The following is a 25,570-nucleotide window of genomic DNA, read 5'->3' as shown; positions in this document are numbered from 1 at the left end:
CTTTGCCATTGCAACTGCCTTTTGCCCATTCACTCTCTCTTTGACTAACTGTCAAAGTTGCATGGTGCAAAAAAGCAAGCTATCAGGCTGCTCTGTAAAAATGGGAAAACCATTCAAGATGTTCAAAGTTACTTTGCAATTAGATCAACTTTGAAACTATCTGAGGTGGAAAAGTCACAAATTGTTGCTTTGAAATCAGCTGTTTGGTGTTGTGTTAGACTACACATCGACTTAAATGAGTGTTTGGAGGAGGTACAGGCGTACAGGGAGAGTAAGAAGAGGATGAGGTTGATTTTTCAATGACAACACGTACTAGTATCTTACCCAGCAGGCGTCAAAGTAGATTTTACATTCTCTCTTTGTCAGTGTCCCTTCAGTTATCACCACAATTATTCATAATACTTTATTATCCTTAATCTTATCCACTAATCTCTTGATCCCAATAACTTCTGAACCCCCAAAATACAGGTGCACACCTCTGACTGGGAGCTGAGACTTTAAAGAGGACTTAAGGAGAATGGATAAGAGAGTCAAGGCATTAAAAGGAAGTTTCTCCTCTCCTAATTTAATTTTTTTGTTTCCTTTCTGTCTCTGTTATTATTTTTTATCCTGTTTATCTCCTGTCTTTCACCATCAATAAACACAAAAGGTACACCAAACTTAAAAAAAAAGTCAGGTTAGATTTAAATACAAACACAATGCAATGATTTGCATACCTCATAAAGCTTTATTTTACTCACAACAGAACATAAACAACATATCAGATGTTGAAATTGAGACATTTTACCATTTCATGAAAAATATTAGCTCATTTTTAATTTGAACACAGCAACACACCATGCAAAGAAGAAAAGTCATCACACAATGACTTGAACACAGAAGAACCAAAAGATGATTCAGGAATGCTCATTTCAAATGGATGGAGGTAAATTGGAAAACTGTTCTGTGGTCAGAGAAATCAAAGGTTGAAATTCTTTTTAGAAATCACAGATGCCATGTTCCACATACTAAAGAGGAGAGGGACCATCCAGCTTATCATCAGCCCACAGTTCAAAAGCCTGCATTTCTGATGGTATGAACTTACACATCCAGAAAGGCACTATCAATTCTGAAAATGATATGTAGGTTTTAGACTAACATATGCTCCCATCCAGAAAAAGTCTCTTTCAGGGAAGGCCTTGCATATTTCAGCAAGACAATGCTAAACCATACAATGCATCACAACAACTTGGCTTCACATTACAAGCATTAAACTGGCTTCGTACAACCCAGACCTTTCACCAAAAGAAACATTTAGTGTGTCTTAAAATGAAAAATTTGGCAAAGAAGACTCAGGACTGTTGAGTAGCTAGACCTCTATATCAGACAAGAATGGGACAACATTCCTCTCCCAAAAATTCCATCAGGTCTCCTCACTTCCCAGATGTTAACAGACTGTTGTTAAGAGAAAAGGGGATGTTACACAATGGTCATTCTATTGTGAAAAGAATATGAGTTTATAAAAAATGCATATCATTGCATTTTGTCATTCTTTACATTTTAGACTGCATTATTGGGGTTGTATATACTTTCATCCAAACAGCAGCACTGCTGTATGTATACAGACAGATTGCAGTCTACCTCCTCTCATTTTCATCATCATTTTTGACACACAAGTAAAATAGCACAGTTTCTTATGGCCTGAAGTCAATATCAGTGATGTAGGACAAATTAAAACATTTGTAAATTCATTTATTTATGTTGTTTTTAATCAGTTAATGTTATAATACACAGACACAAGCACTTAACGCATTTCCAAGGTCATAATTTCAATAGACAGTCTAGTATTTGTGTGGAGAAAAGTAAAAATATGGACATATTCAAGTGATTATGAGCTTTTTATCTAAAGCTGTCCTTTTCACCTGAGCATTAGAGGGAAAGTGTCCATTAATGTCTTTTTGTTGACCAGATACTTAGAGAAAACAGACTGATAATGTTTGGTGCAATGACTGTGATCAAGGTAATCACACTGACTTGCTTCTCATACCTCAAAACAACTCCTGTGTCCTAATAGCCCATTAACCGTTAGCAATGAAATGATGCCATTATCAGTAGAAGAAAGGACGTGCTGCAGATTTATTTTTCTGCTTTGGTTGCTGACATAATAGCATGGGTGTGACACTGCTTTTAATTCAGCATCTGCTCAAATTGTGACTTGAAAGATGTGTCACTTTTTGCAGCTGCTTCATTTTCTCTCACTCTGTTTTGCATCAGTGAAATGCAGCTTGCTGTTTGAAGCCTAAACAGGATGAAGCACGATGAATAGCTAATCAGTCTGTAGACACTTAGGGCAAATGTGCCTCATGTTTTAAAAACCCTGATAAGCTGGGACCTTTTCATGATTCCAGCTAAAAGAGAAGGCTATGGCTGGCTTCCAAAGCTCTAAAGAGGTAAAATGGAAGTGTGGAGAGATTTCAAATGGGCATAATTTAGTAGGGCTGCTCAATTATGGAAAAAATCCTGATAATGTTTATTTTGATTGATACTGAGACCATGATTATTAAGCACAATTACTAATTGATTTTACAACATCTTGTTTTCATGATAGTGAGAAGCTGAAATTACAACTGAAATTGAAACTTCATAAACTGCCCAGCACTTTAATTAAGTTATAAAGAAAAACTTTTTTTTAACTTTATAATTAAAATTGTTCACAGAACAAGCTTGACAGTTAACAAATTATACATTTGGGCAAGATTCAAAAGTTTAACACATGAATAGAGATCTCTTAACAGGGGTACTGCATATAAAATTAGTAATGCTGTTTTTACACTTGGCTGTTAAAACAAAGGCAGTCCATTTTGTAATCACATAAAACTGCTTTTTGTGGTGTGGGAGAAGGAATTCAAGTATCTTGGGGTCTTGTTCATGAGCAAAAGTAGAATGGACTGAGACTGATACATGTATTGGTAGAACATCAGCAGTATTGCAGATGTTGTGCTGAACCAGCGTAGTGAGGAGGGAGCTGAGCAAAAAGGCAAAGCTCCTCTTTTTCATTCAATGTTGAAGATTTTACATTGGATATGAATTGTTTTGTGTTATAGAATGAAATAAATGAATAAAATAAAAATAAATGTAAATAAATAAATAAATAAATGAAATAAATTAATAAACCAACTTGCCTTCATTCCAACCCTCACCTATGGTTATAAGCTTGAAGCAGCCAAAATGAGATCCCTCAGGAGAGAGGCTGGACTCAGCCTTAAAGACAGGGTGAGGAAGTTGGGCATCTAGAAGGGTCCTGAAGTAGAGCCGCTGCTCATTCACATCAAAAGGGGTCAATTGATGTGGTTTGGACATCTGATGAGGATGCCCCCTGGTTGCCTCCCTGTGGAGGTCTTCCAGGCAGATCAAGCTGGGAGAAGACCTCGGGACAAACCCAGAATACACTGGAGGGATTGCATATCCCACCTGGCCTAGGAGCACCTCAGAATCACCCAGGAGTAGCTGGAAAATGTTGCTGGGAAGGGGGATGTCTGAGATGACCACAACCCAGCCCCTGATTGGTAGAAGAACATGATGATGATGATGATGATGATGGAAGAATGTACAATACTGATCAACAGCTGAGACTAACATTCAGTTTTCCACATCAGAGTAACATTTTGTAATTAAAGAAGTAGTGGACACTTTAACATTTTTTTACATCTTTACACTGAGGTATCTGACTGAACTATGATAAAACACATAAATGTTGGTGTTATAGCTGAAATTTGCACCAAAATGATAAATATCTGGACTTTACGGCTTTTAATTAGCTCAAACGGACATCTGCTTTGAAAAATCTTTTCTGAAAAGGTGGGGCTTATGTGACATAGAAACCTACCATCACAAACTCTGTATGAAAGGTAGAATGTTACCGCCTCTAACTGACTTTTCCATTCAGAGACCACTCCCATCCTCTACTGCACTGCTTCGGCTCTGAGAGCTCCGGCTATAGTAACGCCGCTGCTGGAGCCAACAGACTGAACAGGTAGTGCTCAGAACCACCACAGTCCACCACCACACTATAGCCTGCTTCAGGGGGACTCTGGAGGGGAAAAATCCTCCACCTCAAAAGATCACTATGAGGCAGCAGGGCTGTGGGACTCTGTCTGTGTCTCTCTCTGACAAGTGGACATAACTGTCACTCCCACCTCATCTGGAAAATCCCGTCCTTGTCCCTTCCCTCCTCTCAGTACCAAACTGTTCACTTTCTGTGCATTTTTTTAATTACGGAGGTGGGTGGAGTTAGCTCTGAGCTGGGGATTCACTTTAACAAAATATATATTGCAAAAAGAGGACTCAGAAAAGTGAAACAAAACAAAACAAAACAAAAAAACATCCGTTTGCCCACCCACAGCATCTTTGCTAAGCTGGGCTACAAATTTAACTTTGGGAACCACTGGAAAAAAGCATTAATATTACCTGCTTCAGACTGTACAGCAATTAATTTTTAAAAGCGGACAATGTTTAAATTATTATTCATTTGACAAAGATAAAATCTGAAAAAATATCCCTAAATTTGGATTTTTAAATTGTTGCTGTTCTTGAACAAAAGCTTCTCCTTTAGGAATAAAATATTACACAAGTTTGTCGATAAGAAACTAATCTTTGGAGAATATGTGCCACAAATAAATCTGAGGTACATTGAAATTTGTTGTAATATAGTTTGTTTTGGTTACTTGGCTGATAATTTGGTCTTAAATGTTGGTGAAATTTCTTAGCAACTTAAGTTAAGTTACGAACTATTTTTCAAACATCACTCTCACCTTGAGTTCAGTCGCTGAGTGTATGTTAAGGATGGCTGTTGTCAGAGTCATTCATTATGTCAAGTGTTATCCAGATATGAGTGTGAGTGAGCCTATTGTAGGTGTTAATGATAAAAGAGGGCTGGTTGAAAGGTTGTTGATTGCAGCTGCTATGTGTTTAAGTAAAAACACTGCACTGAGGGGGAAATAAATTCAAAGAGAAAAATGAAATTGAAGGCAAATGTTGCAAACACACACAAATTTATAAGGTATAGGTACTTCTGTGTGTTAAAGTCATAGAGAGAAGCATACAAGTAACTTCTTATACCTTTCAATAGCTGCCAAAGCAAGTATGATGTTGTGCACTGTTTGCCTCCGAGATTGTGATGACAGTGCAACACTGCAGACAGGTAATCATGTTTCAGGACTCCTAAGGGCACTTAGCAGCATGCTAACGTGCCACAGTTTTCAGGAAAATAGAGGGAAGACTACATGATAAGAAGATAACGTTCCATTCTTATGGCTTGTTCTCATTAGTAGTGAAGGCTTTTCTTTGAAGCAGCAGACTGGTGGAGGGGCTGCAGCTGCTGCAGAGGTGACGTTTTATACTTAGTCCCTGTTACACAGCTGTTTGCATAGAGCTTGTGTTGTGTACTAATACATTGTTGTATGGGCTATAAAATCGTACAATTTATTGATTTGATTCATAAACTTAGAGGTTTGTACAGTTTATGCTGCTTCATGTGTTGAACACCTGGTTCTGCTAGCTTTCCTGTGTCATCTCAACCTGGTGCATTTACATCAGAGGTCGCGTAAACCGAAAATTCTCCGTCATTGACGGATTTTTTTGAAGGTTGACGGAATATTTTGAAGGCTGTCCATCATTTTGATGGACTGGATGATGAGGATGAGCCTGAACTTCAGCGCACGAAATAAAGATTAAAAGCTTATCATGATGGAAAAGATGCTTTTGCTCTCCTGCCAACCAGCTTCAGCATGAGTTTGTGATAGTCATGGGGGGAAGGGGTTAGTTGTTGTGTGAAAGGGTATGTATAATGGCTGCTTGTGAAGTGATTAGCTCAGAGACAGTTTTGTTAGAAGTGGACAACATTTCTTAATTAAAACAAGGGCAAAGAACCACACTAAAAGCTTTTCATGACGGAAAAGATGTTTTCACTCTTTTCCTGTGTGCTTCGACATGGGTTCATGATCATTACAGGTGAGGTTAGCCCATGTATCCAACGGCTGCTGCTGCAGTAGCTATTAGCTCAGATTAGAAAGATTTCTTTTTTTAAAACAAGAGCAAAGAGCCACACTGAAAGCTGGTCTTGGCTGAGACAATGTTTTAGCAGGTCTCCTGACTGGCCTTGGCATGAAGCTCCCCCATACAAAAACTACAGCAATGGTAGCCTGTCAGCTCATGAGAGGCATATGCATACAACCTCATTTTGTTTTGTTGCTCTGATAGGCCCATCATGAATGTGACAGAATGTTTGTCCAATCACCTTCTGAGCATTCTTTTAAAAAAGTCCTACCCTTCCCAAATGCTTTCTATAGAGGCGTTCCTATAGATCAATACAGCTTCATTTAATATTGCACTACAAATGTTAACAGAAGGGAAAGGTAAAGGGAGCATTGCTGCTTTGTGAATTTAGTACAGCTTTATTTCTCACATGTAAGACAAGTCATTATTTGGCTGGAAAACAAGAATTACTAAAACATGATCAATTGGTGGTAAATGCACTGAGTTTAACTTAAGCAAGCAAGTCCATAACCTTTACAATATTCATGGAGTGACAGCAGGGAGAGAGAATGACACTGGTTTTAGCTGCAGCCTTGGCAGAGATACCACAGAGGCCATCATTAATCATTTAGACTTCCCTACCACCACACTGTGCATAAGAGACTTAGTGTACAGGAAACGCACAAGCCATTACACAGTGTGTAAGTGTGTGCGTGTATGAAAATGCTCCAAAAACACCCACCCACAACTATGTGATGAACAGGAAAAGCTGCGAGCAAAGTTACAAGCATCACAGATTTCTTTTCACAAGTTTAAACACACACACAGACACACATACACGTAACAACATCAACTTCAGATACAAAACTGCTGACATTTGGAGGAATAAGCTCCTGGGTTCATCACTGCGCGGTGTGGGATGTTTTTGGAAGAACTAAAAAGACGCTGACTGGAACCGGTAAAAAGCGAATGAAATTAAAGACATGTAAATGATCAAGGTTAGAAATGACAGCAAATGTCACAGAAGAAGTCAGAGACATGAGAAGGGTAAAGCTAGAGAATCACAGAAACATGGTGAGAGCGTGAGAGAGGGAGGAGAGAGTGACGGTGAAGGTGAAAGCGAAACAGATGGAGACAGGAACTGACACTGACATTTAAAGCATCTTTAATGAGTTACTGAAGTGTTGCGTGGTAGGATAAAAGGAAGCAGGGAGTAAACAGCCGAAAATAAACATAGAAATCTAATATACACCATAAACAGGGATTGACATAAACAGTCATCTACACTCAGTCTGGCCACCACATGTCACATATAGTCGAATCCACAATGGCCATTGGCCAAGGTTTTTCTCTAAACAGCAAGTTTTTGCCAACATCAAACTTCCATACACATCCTGTTTCTTTCACCATTTTTCAGCCTACTTTAAAACTTTCAAAATTTCAAAGTTTAAAGTTTACAAAATAATGCTTTGGGTGTGTTAGGGGAGTTGAAAGGCACCCATACCCATATGGATCCTTCTGCCTACCCTTTCATTCATTTTGTCCATATACACTCCTGATTAAAATTTTAAGACCAGTTGAAAAATTGCAAGAATTTGCATTTTGCACTGTTGGATCTTAAGAAGGTTCTAAGTAGAGCTTCAAAATGTAAATGAGACAAAAAAAATTTGAGCAGCAATTTATTGAAAACAACAAACTGAAATAGGCTGTTCATCAGCTGATCAAAAGTTCAAGACCACAGCCTTTAAAAGCCAAAATCTGCACAAAAATGTGGATTTAATGTCATTTTCTGTCAGGTATTTACACTGTCATGACCTCCTGATGGCAAAGGCAAAAATCTTTGTCTTTGAACGTGGTCGGATTGTTGAGCTGCATAAGGCAAGGCCTCTCGCAACGCTGCTGAGGTTGGACGCCGTAAGACAGTCATGTTAAATGTCTTAAAAGATCCTGAGGTAGGGGTGGGCGGCATGGAAAAAAACATATCACAATTTTTTTATGGCCAGATGACGATCTCGATTTTATCACAATTTTTTTCATTAAATTTCTAAGACAAATTTGCAAAAAACAAACTTTTCTCTGATTTTCCCGTATTTCTTCTGCACCATCCTGTTGGCCAATGCATTATATGTATGCGTGTGTGTGTGTGTGTATGCATTGGTAATTACCAGCATCATTTTTTATGTTTCTGCAATGGTTAATACACCAACATGTAGAAGCTCTTTAACCCAAATGATATTTTTAATGCTAAAATATAATTATTATTGTTATCCATGTATTTTCAAATTTACTGATTTACAAAAAAACTGAAAAAAACAGTAAAGCAAGTTAATATTTCTTGATTAATATGTCAAATTCTAGTTATTTACTTGAATTCCTGAACAGAAAAATTAGTTTTAGTGGTTGAATGTTATGCTTGATGAATTTCTGACTTCTCAGAGAAGCCCAGTGAACCGGCTCAAATTTGGGTATAAAAAGGTGAATTCAGTTTGAAATTCCTCATTCCTGTTCAAAATGGTGGAACATGGAGAGCTCACTGAAAATTACATAAATACATATACATATATTTATACACACACACACACCCACACACACACATATATATATATATATATATATGTATGTGTGGGTGGGTGTGTGTGTGTGTGTATATGTATATATGTCTTATATGTCCTATAGGTCTTATCCCACAATATATTAAAGTCCCAAACATTTATTTTCCTGCATTCTGATCTATTCTGTCTTCTGAAACCACTTTCTAAATTTTCTGCACCACTTTAGAATCATTATGTGTGTCTTTGTCTGTGTTTTAAAATCTACTTTACTGTTTATTAAGCACATTTTGACACTTTGATTTGCATTTTAAAGTATATGGTCTTTAAAAAGAATTCCTGCAGCTGAAGCTTTAACCAAGTAGCATGTTCATACAGTATGCAATTTAACATCACATTTACTTCCGCCTTGTTTACAGACTGTCAAATAAAGAAAATATGAAAATGACACAAATTTGATGAATTTTTGAGACATGTGGTTAGGCAGTTAAGCAGTGACTGTATGTTATTTTAACGCAATTTTGATTTTTATTTAAAGAAGGTCATGTATATGTTGATTTACTACTCTGAATAAGGCTGTGATGAGCAGTGACATAGATGTGTTACACTGGCACCTGCCTGCTGCTTACAATGAAGGAGAGAAGAGGAGGAAACGCAGGATCACGTGCTGCAGCAGTATGAATGTAGGCCAAAGAAATGCATGTAAATCAAAGATTCTACTGTTTAAAATATTTTCTAATAGTGATCCATGTCTGGACCTCGCGGACATCACCGCCTCCCTCTGTAAAAAGACGCTGATGTTATAACGTTTCTCCCATGACTGCGTTATCCTGACGTTAACTTGCCAAGTGGAAAGGCTTGTAAATAACTTGGAAAATATTAATTGAAAGTAAAACAATGTCAGCTGTAACAGTTACAACAGTAGGCTACCTGCCTCAGACACACTTAACTCCGCTGACCGCGGTATGCGGACGGCAGACCGGAGGATGCCGTCTTAGAGCTCATCAAAAAAACATCGATAAGCTTTGTGCAGATTGTGCAAACAAATATTTTTTTGCACACTGATGGTTCAGAAAATTGATATAGACTAAACATTGCAATACCACCAGTAATAGTGGAGTCAGTGTCAATTAGTGTAGCACAAGCACAGGCCAGACCTGAAAACCACAACAAAAATGAATACTTTGGTTCATTCAGGAACACTCTCTTATCACACATTCGACCGTTCTATGCAAAACGGATTTACAGTTTTACTTGGCGGAGAAGGCTCTGCTGAAAAGGTTCTCCCTTGGCTAGTCAAGCAGCAGGCTTTGACTTTACAGGAAGTGCTAAAACCCCCAGTACGGATATATACATTTATGATGGTGTGTATTGAATACAATAAAATTAGTTCAAAAGCAATTAATACATAGTAGCATGAATCTGAATATGAGAGTGCAACAAGCAAATGCTATAAAGGAGGAGGCTAGGGTGGTGGAGGTTAAGCTTTGCAAGCAGCAGCATGGTGTATCAGAATTAATGCATGCAGGGATTAGAGAGAAGTATATCATATTTAAATACACTGCTGCATTCAGAGAAAGAGCAGGGATCATGGCTGGAAGTAAGACTACGGTGTCCTGCATGAACTAGCGCTAGGCTTCATAAAATGGCATAAAGTGGCTTTTTACAAAAAGATTGTGCATGGTGTTTAGGAACTACAACAACTGTGATATTGCCTTGCCTGGGCACAGGGTCTGTGTGTGACTGCAGCCAAGGCAAGTATTTTCAAAAGTCTGTCACAACTTCAAGGACACATTGGAGTACGCTAGTAACAGAAATAAGAGTAGTGGGCGGTAATAGCAGCAGTAGGTATGCACCTGGTTAAACAGTCAAATTTGTTGATCATATTAGTCGGTGCAAGATTTATAAGTTGGTTAAACTAATTACATACATTTTTTATAAACACAGGCTTGCAATCTTGGTCTAATGCTCTTTTCAATTGTAGCGAACCTTCTGCCACTAGAGGCCGCTGAAGCTTCAGTTAATGGCTGCTGCCTTCCTTATTGTATAGAGGTGTAACGGTACAGAAAAATTTCGGTTCCGTACGTACCTTGGTTTTGAAGTCAGTTTTCGGTACGGTGACTGAAGCAGATAAATAAAATTTAATTTTCATTTTATGATTAAATTGTATTAAAATAAATAGGCTGAATAAATTACATTTATATTATGAATAATGCTGTGACCGCCCTCCAAAAGTTCTTCAATGATTAAAAATATTAATAAATAAATACATTTTTGAATTGCTAGGTTATTTTCATTGATATATTGACATATTTAGGCCCATTCTTTAAACACTAAAATGTCCCAGCCAACTTGAACGCATCATCACACAACTGAAAGTTAGCTTGTTAGGTATGCAAATTAGCATCTTTTTTTGCTGATTTCAAAACGGACTTCAGCACTGAATTACTTTTTTAACCAGTGTGTAGAGAATGGAGGATAAAGAGGTTAAAGCCGTGTGAAATCTGAGGATAACTTCACCTACGACACAGCTGCAGAGTCCCTCTCTCACTCCTCCGAGGCTGATAGTTGAAGGTAAAGTTTTTACGATTCACAGAGCCAGAGCACCATTGCTATACGGGTGACTTAAATGAAGCTGGCAGCTCTTCTAACTCCACACGCACCATCACTCTTCTTCGTTTGTTTTTGTAACTGCTCCTTCTTCTGTAATGATGATTGCTGGCAGCTTTTAGGCTCATTGCCGCCACCTGGATTGAAGTGAGAACTTGACTATTTTTTAATACTCACTCAGACTTATTTGTCTATTACTGCGTGCACCGACGGCCGTACCGTGACGGTACAGGACGAATACAAATACCGTTACACCCCTACTATTGTAGAATAACATCTTAAACAAACATTTAGAGGTGTGTTTTAACTCATGACTAGCTTGTTTTAAGTCTACAAGGATTAAAAAAGCAGGCTATGACAAGGTTGGACAAGCTAAAGCTAGGTAAAATCATTGAAAAGACTATTTCAGACAAGTTCTTCTCAGTAAATGTTGTTCTTTCTCTCAAATATTTTCATTGTAAACAACCATATCAGGAAATGTGATGTTGTCAGTTACAGTTTAACCCACCTCAGCAGGAGATATTAAACTTAAAACTACAATTGTAGTTATAAAGAAGGGAACACAGAGAGACTTACAAAATTGTTTTTCTGTGATCATACTCATCTCATACTCATACTCATCTCATATCTTTAAATATGAGATGAGTATGGCTTTGCATCGCAGGCTTGTTTTAGGGGAAGAAAGACTGCAACATCTGCATAGGCATTTAAATGTGTTATCTCTTTTAATTTTGTAATACCGTGGTAAATTACTGTTATTGCAAAAGATATTTATGCCATATTTCCCAGCCGTCAGTAACTGTGATTATTTTTTAAAATCCACGTTACTATTTTGCTTAGTAATTGAAGAATGAATGAGCCTTAAGGCTGGTGCTCTAGCTCTTAAATACCTCCTGTAGCAAAAACATCTCTGTATGATGGAGGAAGACTGAGCAGATGAAGCAAACGTGCATGTCTAGTTCCTGGGCATCAAATCCCTTTGATTTTATTTATTTATTTGTTTAAGCCTTTAAAAGTGCATTGATTCAACCCTCTTTTTGGACCATTGATTAGAATCCCTTTAGCTATCTACTTCCTGACATAAATGCAGACACTTTGAACTCACGGGAGACTTGTCACATCTGATAAGAGGAATTAATTAATTTCTAACACTTCAAACATCTCTTTCTTGTAGTTTCTCATGGGCACCTTATCATATGCTGTTTAGAGCTGAGCTTCAAGAGATGGCATATTAGTTATGGTAACAAAGCCTAATAACTTCACACTGTGGAAGGAAGGAGTTGGAAGAGTAGATCAGACTTAATGCAAAAGCATAAGGAGGAGGCTGTGTGACTGGGAAATAAGAGATTGAAAAGGTGAATAGATAATTTAAAAAAGTATTTTCATTCGGTTTATGTCTTTTCATTGAGTGTTAAAGAATCAAAAAAAAATTACATTTTGGCTTACAAAAATTGACTTTACTCTGGCTGTAGAATTAGTGGGCTTAGAAACCCTTGCTTGAAAACTTAAGGGTCCATCCATGTTGTGGACCTGCAGACAAATAGCACAAAGAAGAACAGAGACAGGAAAAGAAAGAGAGAAAACAACAGAGAGACATCCAGAGGGCACATCAGAGACACAAAGCAGGCCAATGTGACCAGCTAGCTTCTGGCTGGCGAAAACAGATGCCCAGAAATAGCGGCGGCCCCCACCTCTTAGTTTGCCCAGCCTTGCCTGCTGTGACATTACCTGCCCACAACCACATAATCAAGATGAATCGCTCAGGGGCCTGCCGCCGACTGCTCACAACGCCAAACAATGAGTGGCAATGGCAAACATCACAACAGCGCGCAGCCTCGCTCTCTTTATCTATCCTTTTCTGTCATTTTTTCATTCTTTTTCTTATCTCTGCCCCTCTCTGTCTTTCCAACATCTTCGCTTTCCTCTGTCCTTGGCTTGTGTACCCACTCCATATTGTCTCTCTCCTCCTCTCTGATTCTTCTCTCTCTTTTCTGATGCACAGCTGTCCTCCATCTCTTCTTTTAACTTCAAGAGAGGCTGACACCAAAGACGGACAGCTGGGCGTTCAATATGTAGAAGGACAATGGAGGTGAACTGTGACTGCAAAAATAGGCAGTTTAATGGCAGTTCCCCTGCAAGTCCATATGTGGATCAGGGGTTGTGTTAACCAAAAATTCCAGTCTCTGGAAAATTTTGAAGGCTGTCTGGAATGATGAGGGTGACCCTGCGTCCCAACACACTCACACAGACCGACACAAAGACCTTTTCTATTTTACATACATGGCCAATCAAGAAGGTTATTAAACCTATTAAAAAAGGATTCCTCCTGGGCGCCAGTTGAGCTCAGTTGGTATACATATACTAACCCCAGCAAGCCCATATACAGAGGTTATAGTCCTCAACTGGTCACGGGATTGATTCCAAGTCTCAGTGCATTTCTTTTCCCACTCTCTCTCCCCATATTTCCTGTCTCTCTTCAGCTGTCCAATCTAAACATAGGCAAAAAGTCCTGTATTCTGGGGGGGGGGGGGGGGGGTCAAAAAAGCATAGTATTGCGATTTTTTGCTTGCCCATATATCATATCTTATCTTCTGCAAAGTATCTGGGTTTTTTTCAAATTAATTGTTTTGTTAATATGAACTTAAGTCTAAAGTCTATGACACTCAATAAATAACATCAGTTGCTTTGCTGTACACTTGATGATGCTGTTGCACCTTTTGTACAGCAGGAGAAAATTTGACCAATATGGCAGCACCAGGGGAAGGACATTAGGAATGCGAGCAGGGCACAAACAACATGGACATGACACATGGGGTTTGCAAGGAGTGCTGCATGAAAATAAAATACTGTGGTAATATGATAAAACTGAAGGCAAGGCTAATGCTAAATCAGCTAAACACGTGAAAAATGGCATAGATAGCAATATATCGCAATACTCTGTGTATTGCAAAATGTTTGAAATCACAATAAAATCAAATTATGGAATAAGTATCATGATGATATTGTATCATGGGGCCACTGTGATTCCCACCCCTAGTATTTGGTGCGAGGTGTGACCCAATATTACCTTCTCATTATTATTATTATTAACATAGAAGTTAGCTGTTGGCTGCTCTACGCATGTGGAGAAAGATAGTTACTGAGTACTGAAATTAATTCTACCTTAAAATTAAATAAAATTAATTCTATTAATTCTAAATTCTACCATAAACAGATGAGACTTCCAGACAAATGAATTTCCCTTGGGGATAAATAAAGTTATTGTATTGTATTGTATTGTAAATTATGTCAGCCTGCTGCAGTGTGAAACAATGACCATTCTGTAATGTGAACTTGTTAAAAGCACAATACCTCTGGTTTTCTGGATGTTGTGTTACTCTGAGGCAGGAAATACATTTATGTGAAATCTCATTTTGTAGCCAATATTTCCTTCATTGGCTTCTTTTTCCTCTGTTATCTCTCAGTATAACAAATTTGTACTCTGAGGTCACTATAGGGGGGTGTATGATGTATTTGGGGTATTACTCTCCCAGTGCCATCAGTTAAAAGACAGTGGAGGGCATCTTCAGAATTTAATAATAAGCCTAGCCACATTACTCTCAGCACTTTGTTTTAATCTGCCACAGAGATCAGGGCCAGAAAGAAAACATAGTTTATCATCACTTTCGCCAAAAATCAATACCTGACAACAGAGCTGAATTATGTATTCTGGCATAACAAAAGAGGGTAGTGTCGCCACCTTTGCATTCCTTGAAATCACACCACATATACAAAATCAACCTAATTGCTTAGAGAGTGTTGAAACACTGCACATTTCAAAGAGACATCTGGATTTAATGGCACAAGTTGACAGGACACCCTTAAGAGCCACTAAAGTCCAAGATGGTGAATTTCTGTCATGACATCCAAAGCAATTACCAGTGTTTCCCTTTCACTTTGCTTCTCCAGGCTGCTGTCTAAATAAAGAAATGATGCTCGAGAGGCAAACAGCACCTTGAGAGGTAAACAGTGTAGCTATTTAATATTTTATGACGTCCCCGCCTTGTTGCCGCTGATGTGAGCAATCCTACAGTGTCGGTCCCTCAAGTGGGAGGAAAAAGGAGAGAGAGAGAAGTCAGGGGGTTAACAAGAGGAGTAAGCTGGCCATCCTCTCCCTGATTTGTCTCACCCGCAAGCATCTGTCTGATCCTTTACGAAGCTGCCATCTTGGACATCTCCGCACACAGCTGAACCCTATTACTGGGGAGGAAAGCAGCCTTATTACAGAGGCTGAGGAGCCGCTAAGCGAACGTGTGGATGGGTGTTTGTGTTTAATTGTGCATAAGAGGAGGAGGAGGGGGTGAAGAGGCCATGGGGGGAAAAGGGCAGCTGTGGGAGGGAGGGTGTGAAGGAGGTGTGTAGAGAAACAACACTCATGTCCAATAAAGCTAACAGCCATTACATCCCTAAGCTGCAAGCCTGGAGCTATAATATCTGCTAAAAACGGCACTTTCCTTTCTGATGACAACTCCAAACCATTTTCTGACCAATTATTTTAAATAAAGTCTAATGGGTGAGCAGTCACAAGGGGAAAGGGGACAGCAGAGGAGGAGGGAGAGGATTGATGATGTGTTTTAGAGTTAATACATCCTAAACCAATACATCAGCAGCCTGATCAGTGCTCTCTTTTTCACTTCCACACACTCTCATTTGGGTTATTTCATCTGTGACCCTCTTCTCCACCCTCTTTCCACACAAAACTGCCTCAGGGACTTTGATATCTTTAACAAATACTCTCCTTTCTCTCATTAAATATTTGTCTCCTGTGACACTGAATAACGCGTAATCAAAGGTTCAAAACAGCACCAAGCTTTAAAAGGTGAAAGATAACTGGTATTCAGCAAAGTCAAATAGGCTAATAAATGACAATTATCATCTAAATGCGCTCCACATCCACCCAGTGCTCTGTTAATGTATGATATATTTCAGTAACATAGAAAATGTTGCCAGCTGAACACATAAATGGTAAAATGAAAGCTGTAAAGTTTTTACTGCCTGTAGAACTGAATTTACTCATCCAATAATCTGGAAGAGGAAGCCCATTCACAGTGATAATGTTCAGGTAGAGAGTAAAATGTTTAGTCTCAGGGGATATCAAGATTATGTTGCCAAAGTGCGGGGGCTGACAACTCAAGTATTTCCTTGTTTTAAGCCATCAAAAGTAAATCTTACCCTTCAGTCTGATGTGCCAGTATGGTGGTGCGGTCTTTTCAACTCAATACAATAAAGTTATTGTCTTCGCGTGAGAAAAACTGACTGTAATTACAGAGGGAAAGTGCCACAAAGATATGGGGGTGATCAATTCACACTCATAGCCTTGGCATTTTAAAAGAAATGTTATAGTTCAGCCGTGGGTTCATTGTGACAGGTAGATTGAGGAGGCAGTTTTGACTTCTTATTGCCATGCTTTTCCTTTGAAAGACAAGTCATTTACTTGATCTGAGGGCCTTTGTCTCTCAAAACCAATCCATACAGTTAATAAAAACAGAAACTGCCTCAGAAAGCTTCTCAAGAAGTATTTTCTGCTGCTTATGGCTGGACTAAAAGAAAAACAAGTTATTCTAGACAGACATAAATAGAGGAGTATGTTTTGGGGTTATTTATTTGTCTTTTGTTATCAAAAACTGGTATCTCTCTCATCTATATCTGGTATCTATCTCAGCCTAAACAGTATCAGATATTGTCTTGTGCACTGACTGAAATATCTCATCTCTGACAAAGATGTCATTGTCGTACATGGGCATACACAGGTTTAAGATTCTGCACATTAAAATGCAAAGGAAGACAAAAGGGATGTTTCATTTTGCATCTGTGATCACAATAATCGATCAACAATAATGAGCCTGCAAAACAATGGTAAGCACCATTATAAGGCTGGGCTGAAACAATGCTGAAACTGCAGAAAGATTAATAGGATTTTTTGCTGACAAGAAACAGAGTTGTAATAGCAAAAGCTCTGGACCGTGAATAAAATAAACAGAAAATGCCATTACACCAGAGTAAGTAAAAATTAAAACTCATCTGTTGTGACGTGGACTTGATGGGAAATGTTGCTGTGTTGACACAAGAGTAGTGGGTGGTAAAATAGTGCTTACAGCGGTGAAAGAAAGGTAGAGAGAGAGGGGGAATGAGAGTGGTGGAAAACAGGGAGGTGATTATGTGAGCTAAAAAGCTCAGTAGAGGACCAGCAGCAGGATGAACTCAGCTGTCAGGTTTTGGATGAAAGGTCAGAGGAGCGTATGGAAGCGTGCACAGAGGAGGAGGAGGAGTAATGACTCAGAGGGCAACAACAAACCATACATCAAAACACTGCAAATGGAAAAAAACAAAGGCAAAGCTGGGGAGTAAATTACAAATCGGAAATTGAGACTCTGTTGTGACATACCTGAATTAATGGATCAGAAAAACATGCAGAAGGTGACTCACAATAATGCTATGTGTTTCAGGGAGTACAGTGTAAATGGTCTCATAAGCCCAATAGCCATATTTCATCTTTCATAAGGACACAGAAACGACACATTAGACATAAAAGAAACAATAAAAATGAGACACCCTGGGGAGCACTTTGTGTTGACAAATCAGTGACTCAGAAAAGTTGACATCTGAGCAGGTGCTAAACCATTAGCAGTTTCAATATGCATCTGAAGATACAATTATGGTTGCAGGCAGAAAGCGTAAATGTTGTCAAGACAAATCCTGTCTAGTGACATGCACAGACTGTATTTTTTGTATATGGGCTTCTGTTACAAGAAGGAATGCAGCGTATACTTTAGTAAGAGCAGCTTTTTTCACAGTAAAAGACAGACATTTCTGCGAGACCTACAATTAAAGAAAGAACATAAAATAAACCAGTATCTTTAATCCCCACCGGCCTCATTCAATTCTAATTATTACAAAAATCACGAAAATATTGCAGGAGAAATGCTGCTCATTTCTGATATCAGTGTACTATTGCTTATTTTGTGGTTTACAATTATACTGTGATAAAACAAGTGTAGGTGCTGCTCTGAGACAAGAAAACAATCATACTTTTGATATGCCTTTTAAAATGATTTTCAGTTCCCTCTCTTCATGCAATACACAATTGCATTATAAATGAAAGCCAGGGAGGCATGAAGAACCTAATTAGCAGGTGTCTCAGGTAGGCATAATGGTACATGATTAGTTGCTTAGGTAGATTTTGCACACACAATTCATTTAACACACAAAGAGACACTACATACAATTTTTTTCACCCACACAACACAGATTTTGATGCTGCAATGTCACCTTAAAACACAGTCACACTCCATATTATTTAAATGATTTATGAATGCAGAAATAAAAGAGACTGAGTAAGAAAGGCTAGGGAATGATGAAGGGAACAAAAGAGTAGACATGAAGGGCAGTGGCAAAGGTGAGGACGTACTCTATAGTGAAGTAAGGCTTCAGACTGGCAGCGTTACAAAGGAAAGGGAAATATGAAAGTGATCTGAGAGGAGGAGAAAGTAGGATATTTGCACTGGCACACACAAGAATCCAACCCACTGATATCTAACATGCTGCCACCAGGAGGAGGAGAAGAAGAAAAGAGAGGCAAAGTCAATGACACAGACAGACACAGGTAGGGTGATGAAGGAGAGTCATAGAAGTAGAAATGTGAGATAGACAGAGAGAAACTGAGATAACTCGCACTGACTGATGACTCATAAAAATTTATGCCTTTCTTCTGGAGGACATGCTTTCATTTTTGCTCCCTGCTGCTTTCCTCCTCAGCAGCCACTGTAGCTTCAGGTATGCCAGGTGCAAGAGTCTGTGTACGCATGCATGCAGACGAGACAGAGGTATGAGCAAAACCACTTACTCTTTGTTTCTAGTCTGTTTTTCACACACAAATACACACAGCCATGCTTTTCCTCCTCTCAAAAATACTTCTTTGTTGTCTAAAAAATGAATTGTTTTTCTGTCACAAACTAAGGTTCCTTGCCAACAAACCATAAGAAAACTTAAAACAATTCCCCTTGGCATGACTTGTAGTGTCACCTGTGATGTTACACTGTATAGTTTCACTTTGTAGCCTACCTCACCAACATTCAAGAACACCTGGGGCTGTAAAACATCTCTAGAACCTCATCTCATGATGGAAAAAACATGGCTCTTCCATGGTGAGCGCAGGAGGGAATCGAAGCTACAAAAAAATCCAATATAAAGCCAATTCACAGCATGCAGTGAGGTTTGGGCTATACAAGAGACCCACACAGAATGACTTGAAAGAAAGATGAAGGAGATGACTCAATCCATGTGTGTGTGACTGTACGTGTACACACAATACATTGTTAGCGCATATTATTATGTACATAAATACACAGCAGGCTAATAAGTTTGTATTGGAATTATAATTAAAACAGAGTGCATTGGTGCATGTCTTCATAAATTCAAGCTTTATCACGAGTCGGTCTAATAAAGGACTGCTAAGCCTGTGTACATAAAACAATAGAAGCCATTCCTATGAAACCAACACAGAGGATGCTGGAGAAGCACATGATTTAATGTGATATAACATTAGTACTGTATTGCATCTAATGGCTGGTTGGCTGTTGTGCAGGACATCACATCACAGCAGAGAAGTCCAGATTGGGGACAGGAAAGGATTTCTGCCTAGAGAATCACTACCAAAATGCCAAAGTTTTGTGCTGTACAAAGTTGTGCAGACTGTTCAAATTGTAAAAACAATCTTGAGCTACTTTTAAGTCCTAAAATAAGTGACATGTTCAGGGAAAAAAAGTTTTTAACACTGATTTTGCTTGTGTTTTCGTAGGTGATGTCTGTCCAGCCTCACTCATTGTGACAGCGGAATTGGCCAATAAAAACAGAATTTACAGTTTAACGCGGAAATCACGGAAATTGAATGATGCAATAATGCATGTCAAAGCCGCTGTACAAAACACTGGCAAACATCACGTAGGTCAACATGGGTGACATTATGTCGCAGTACCATGTGACATAATGTTGCACCTACAAGAAAACTCATCTGTGCTTTGAGTTATTTTAGCTCACTACACCAGAGAGTCATAGAGAGAGAGAGGGGTGTGTCTGAGCGTGGGGCACACATTGAAGACCTTCTCACCCTTCAGAGGATTAAAAATCGAGTTGGACGGACTCGAGATTTTACAAAGACCCACAGTCTAAATTATGTTAAATTTGAGTAACAGTTAGCTTAATAATTCCTCCCCTATATACTGTAGTTCCCTTTGGTTGCTTAACAAGCAAATACATAGCGGTCTGAGATGAGGCAGACGGACAGACAGCGAGGATGGAGAGAGACGAGGAGAGAACCGTTGCAGTCAGGGATAAACCACAATGTAGCATCAAACTGCATAGACTGTTACAGACTGAGAGAGTAAAGAAAAGTTTAGGTAACAGGTTTACTTTTAACCATTTAACTTTAATGTGACCCTCTTATTAAGTTACTATCACTCTGTGTTTATTTGTCAGTGTATTGATATGAACAAAGTTATCACTGGGTCGAACTTAAAAAACATTTTTACACAATTTACTTGATGTAAAGAAATTGTAGGAATTTAATTCAGTGCTCCCCTCAGGTTTGTCTCTAAGGGGTTGTGGCCTGGAGAAGGCTCTTTTTAAAGAAGCCAACAGAATCTAAGATAAAAAAAAAAAAATGCCAGTCATAACTTCTTTAGGGAAGAGGCTCAGCCAAAATTCAAATCCTGGCACTTCATCAGAGACAAAATACAAGAATATGTCTGTCAGTATGACTGTGTCAAAGACAAAAATGTGTTCTCCATAGGAACATGCAAACAGAGAAGAGTCATCTATCAGGACAGCAAGACAAAAAAGATGTTAACTCTGTTTATATGAAATGGGTAAATTACATGCATGAAACATTTGGTGCCTTTATTTAGAGTTGGTGGGGTCACGTTGATACATGGTGGGTCACCACCCCAAATAAAATACTATTATTATAAGATATCGAAAATTAGATATGTCAACTAAAACCATACATTTTGGTAATGAAGGAAAACAAGTGTGTGGCTGCTCATGTTCTATCATAAAACCAAGTACGTGTCACTGGCACTGATGCATTGGTTTCACAATATCAGCCTTTATCAGCCCTATATACTGACAAACACTGGCCCTCGGCAAATAATGTGGCATAGTGTGTCCAGTCAATTTAATAATGGCATCTAACTGCTGAATCCAAAAAGAGCCTGTTGGACAATTTCTGATCTCTTTTCATGGTCAAAAATAAGCAGAAATGTTAGCAGTATGGAAGTGTAATACCAACTAAAGTATGAAAAAAAAATATTAGTATCAGTTTTATTGTTACTTTACACACCAGTATCATTAATCAGTGCATCGACTTTCCAAAACTTCAACATTATTCTGCCCAAGAGTCAATCATAGTGGATGCTATAAAGGAACAGCTTGTTATGTAAATACATGACATTTCCATGGTCTGTTTCAAAAGCAGATTAGCTGACTCTACGGCTGTTTTACAGGATTCTCCGTTAATTACTGTAGCAGAGAAAAAAGGAGCAGCCAACGGCCTTAACCCATGTGACCAAACTTTTTTGGTTTGTTTTCTAGATTTTTAATTATTCAGTCCTATTTTCTCTGTTTCTAACTGTTTTAAGGTCTCCCAAAACTGTGTTTCCTTGAGTTTATGCAGTATAATCATGAAGAAATAAAGAAAGGAAAATAAAAAGGACATACAAGGGTTCCGTCTCACTTATTTTAATAAAATAGAATTATATCCCAACATGTTTTCCTTTATTTCCCCCTCTCTCTTTCCTGCTGTTTGTCTTGTCCCACTCTGTCTGCTCAACAGAACCAGCTCAGCCGTTTACTGACAACCAGCCACATGGCCAAGCTTCAAGGGGGAGACTTGTGGTTGTCTTTTTCAAGAAATAAAAGTGTTAAATCCTGATAGTTTCAAAGTGCAGGTGGGTCCGAGTGTGGGATTGTTTGTCCATACTTCAGTGAGAGAACAAGGATGAGAGTGTGAGGGTGTCTCTCAGAAGTAAGCGCTGCATGCCATGTTTATCCACCACATATTGTGCTGTGCTGACCAGAAAGCCCCATCGGGGGCCGTTGGACCAGCTGGTGCAATACTGGCATACGCACACACAGCCTGAAACACAAACACCTATTCTGTCTCGCACACACAAACACACAACAAACAAACTCATTCTCATAAGTACACATACATCATCCTGTGGCACCACTTCCATTCCGCTCCTCTCCTCCACCTTACGCCTCATCAGACATATTATAATTAGCTGTGCTGAGTAATTAACATCCAAATTAGGACATTCATTTGCATATCTTCCCTCATTTGCATATATTTACAGCAGCACATAGACTTGATGATCCACTGCACACTCATAAATACCACAACCACAAGGGTACTTGGTCAACACAGTGTCCTACAACCATAACTCTTCTCAGAAAAAAAATGTTACTTTGCTGCATTTTGAAGCTTAAAAAAAACAAAAACTACTGATAGGAGAGAGATTTTAAGGTGCAGGCAGGTTGGGAAAAGGTTTGGTGGGATAAAAGACATAGAAAATCTCACTAGGCAAGGAAGGAGAAAGGACATAAATGGGAATAGCGAGGGGGGGGTCTGTAATAGAGGTACCCAAGATAGAAAATGTGACACTCTCCGGATGAAAAAAGGCAAAGGAAGACAGAAAGAAGCCTGCCTCACCATTTACACATCTCACTTAAGTCCATAAAACTTTGGAATTGCACCCATGGCTGTGAAAAGAGAGAAAGAGAGCAAATGAAGCCTGCTCAAGCTTGGAAAAAGAACAGAGGAGGAGAATGATGAAACACCTCTTCTCGCCCTCTCTTTTTCTCTGTGACATTTGCCCTCTGAATGGCATCAGCTCAATGTAGCAGTGCATCCAAAAAGTGATGCGGACTCAAAGGAAGACAGACAGGGAGCAAGGAAAACCCAAGTGAGAAAGTGGCACAAAGAAAGGAAACAGAAAGGCTGAGAATGACAGTAAAGAGGGGAAGAGAGACAGCGCGGGCAGAGCAGCTCCCGCCAGACATTGTTTCACCAGTCATTGCACAGAAGAGGAAAACATGAGTTATGCTTCCTCGTTCCACACAGCTCTCACAATTTATGTTCCGGCAAGAAAAATGCAGCTGAAAAGACACCCATAAATCTGATCTTGTTTTCCTTTTTTCTTCCCTTCTTTCTTTTTCAGCCCCTTCTAATCCTCCCAGTCGGTGTTCTTCGTCTGCTCTGGTCTTTTCTAATGTAAAGGTGTTCTGCAGCAAGCCTTTGTCTCATGTACTGTATGTTGTATTCTGCTGAGCTTGTACTGCTTGGAAATATCTACACAGAGTGAGGGAGAGAGAAAAGCTCGCTCTCTGTCTCTCCTGCAGCATGCAAACACTCATCCAGTACAGTGGCCTTGATCTGTTCCTTTTAAACGGAAAAAAAACCTATTCATAACAATACCAAGACTTATCAAATCTAAGGGAACCGCACTGTTTCTTAACAGGTCCAAACAGATTAAGCCAATTCATAAGATGCTCAGCTGCATAATGTAAGACCTCCATATTATGCAAACCTGGTTGACACATCACATTCACCTTTGACAACTAGATGAGTCATTAAAGTCTCCACAGAAAACAACTTCTCTTTGAATTTAGTCCAAAGCTAGTTAGCCTTCCCAATGGCTCACAGCCAAATGAATGCCTCTTATAAACAGGGAAAAAAATGATAATGTTTGGTTGAGCGCAGACAGCCAGTCAGCCTAGCACTTTCACTCCAGAGACCCAATTAATACCACTGTAAACCGCCGCTGCCCTTCATAGGCAGCACAAGTCAACGCTGTGTGTATCCCTGAGAGTCAGAGAGAGAGATACAAGGGTATCACAGGGTGAGGATGAGACTGAAAAAAATACACTGACCATAGATGCCCTCCACAACTGCTTTTCATTTTACCATTAAAAGAAATCATTCATCACATCATTGGTCAACCAACCAATCTGATGAAACACTACCCCTTATACAATTAATTAAGCCTGGCTTTACAGTATTAATTAACTGATGGGTCAAACAGCTACCCTGAAGACATGAGATGTACCAGAGATGAGAGAGGTAAAATTAATGCTCACCTCCTGATATGGAAATTCTTATAAAGAATGTGAAGTTGGGTCTTTCATTAGAGCTGTAAGTTAAGTAATCATTTATTTGATGTGTTAAATAAAACACCTACCATCTGGGGAAAATTCAAAGTTATTGCTCCCTAATATCATAAATTGAACATCTTCATGTTTCTTATTAGTAGAGCAGAACAAGTCTTTCATATACGACTTTAGAGCATTTAAGGAAATAGGTGGTATTTTTTAACTTTTGTGTCACTGTGTAACCTCAGGAAGTCAGTTAAATGACTGGTGTTGTCTACCTTATTATCTACATTTAATATATTTAGGTTTCAATATGCAAGACGGACCAAGAGCCGTTAAAGTTCTACTTATCGGTAGGTAATTAGTGTATTTCACCACTTTACCATTCTGTAGACTAAAGCAAAAAAATGCCACATCAATAAGTTGATGCTGCAAATGATTAATTGGCAGACTTTTCCCATTATTGCCGTTATTTAAGTCAACATTTGTTTCTCTCCACACCCTACAACGAGAGAAGCTAACATCCCTTCAAACTGTTTACCTGTCCTGTTGATAGCGCTGTCCGCCATTACCCCAACTTTGACTAAACACTCAATAATTTTACAAGACACATACAATGACATAACAAACATAAAAAGCCAATAAAAAAATAAGCTTAACTGTCAAAAATAACCTAGCTGGCGACCAAGTTTTTAGACGGACCGTTGGTGCTCTCCTTGCTAACTTGTACAACTCAAGCACGATAACGCAGTCAAGCATGTCGTTGACAATGCCAAGTTTTTTTTTTAATTCAGTCTTTTTTTCGTTTTATGTTCCTACCTTTTCCGCCGACAGCGCAGGAGTGGCTCCACATGAGCCAAAACAGCAAAAAAGGGACCCCGAGTGTCTCCATGGTGGTCGAGCTGAGTGGGTGATGTCTCCCCGTCTTCTCCTCTTCAGAAATCCTGGATCTCCTCCCCGGCGCGAGGATGTTTCCAACTGCCCGAACGCGCGAGGGGTAGAGCGACTGTCAGTTGGTACAGTAAGCAGAGAGAGAGAAACGGTGACGTTTAAACAGCGTCAATAAAACACTGTTTCCGGTGAAGGTTTTCAGTATAAAGGAAATTAGACCGGTAATGTTGAGTAACTTGGAATAAAAGATACCAAATGAGGGCTGAATTTAAACAGAGTCGCATAAAGACCTTATTTTGAGTATTTCTAAAAAGGTGTCACAT

At 39.0% G+C, this 25,570-nt stretch overlaps 1 protein-coding gene across 1 annotated transcript in view; it reads right to left on the bottom strand.

Moving 5' to 3' along the window:
- Positions 1-25,290, bottom strand: part of clstn2a (calsyntenin 2a) — a 261,648-nt gene extending 236,358 nt beyond the window's left edge. The window contains exon 1 of the mRNA XM_041803309.1: positions 25,176-25,290. Within this exon, the coding sequence (XP_041659243.1) occupies positions 25,176-25,248 (73 nt within the window). The 5' untranslated portion in view covers positions 25,249-25,290. The remainder of the gene's footprint in view (positions 1-25,175) is intronic.
- Positions 25,291-25,570: the final 280 nt, after the last annotated feature.

Source organism: Cheilinus undulatus, linkage group 13, assembly GCF_018320785.1.
Source record: "Cheilinus undulatus linkage group 13, ASM1832078v1, whole genome shotgun sequence".
Lineage (NCBI taxonomy): Eukaryota > Metazoa > Chordata > Actinopteri > Labriformes > Labridae > Cheilinus > Cheilinus undulatus.
Note: the sequence above shows the minus strand (reverse complement) of the source record. Positions and strands in the feature narration are given on the sequence as shown.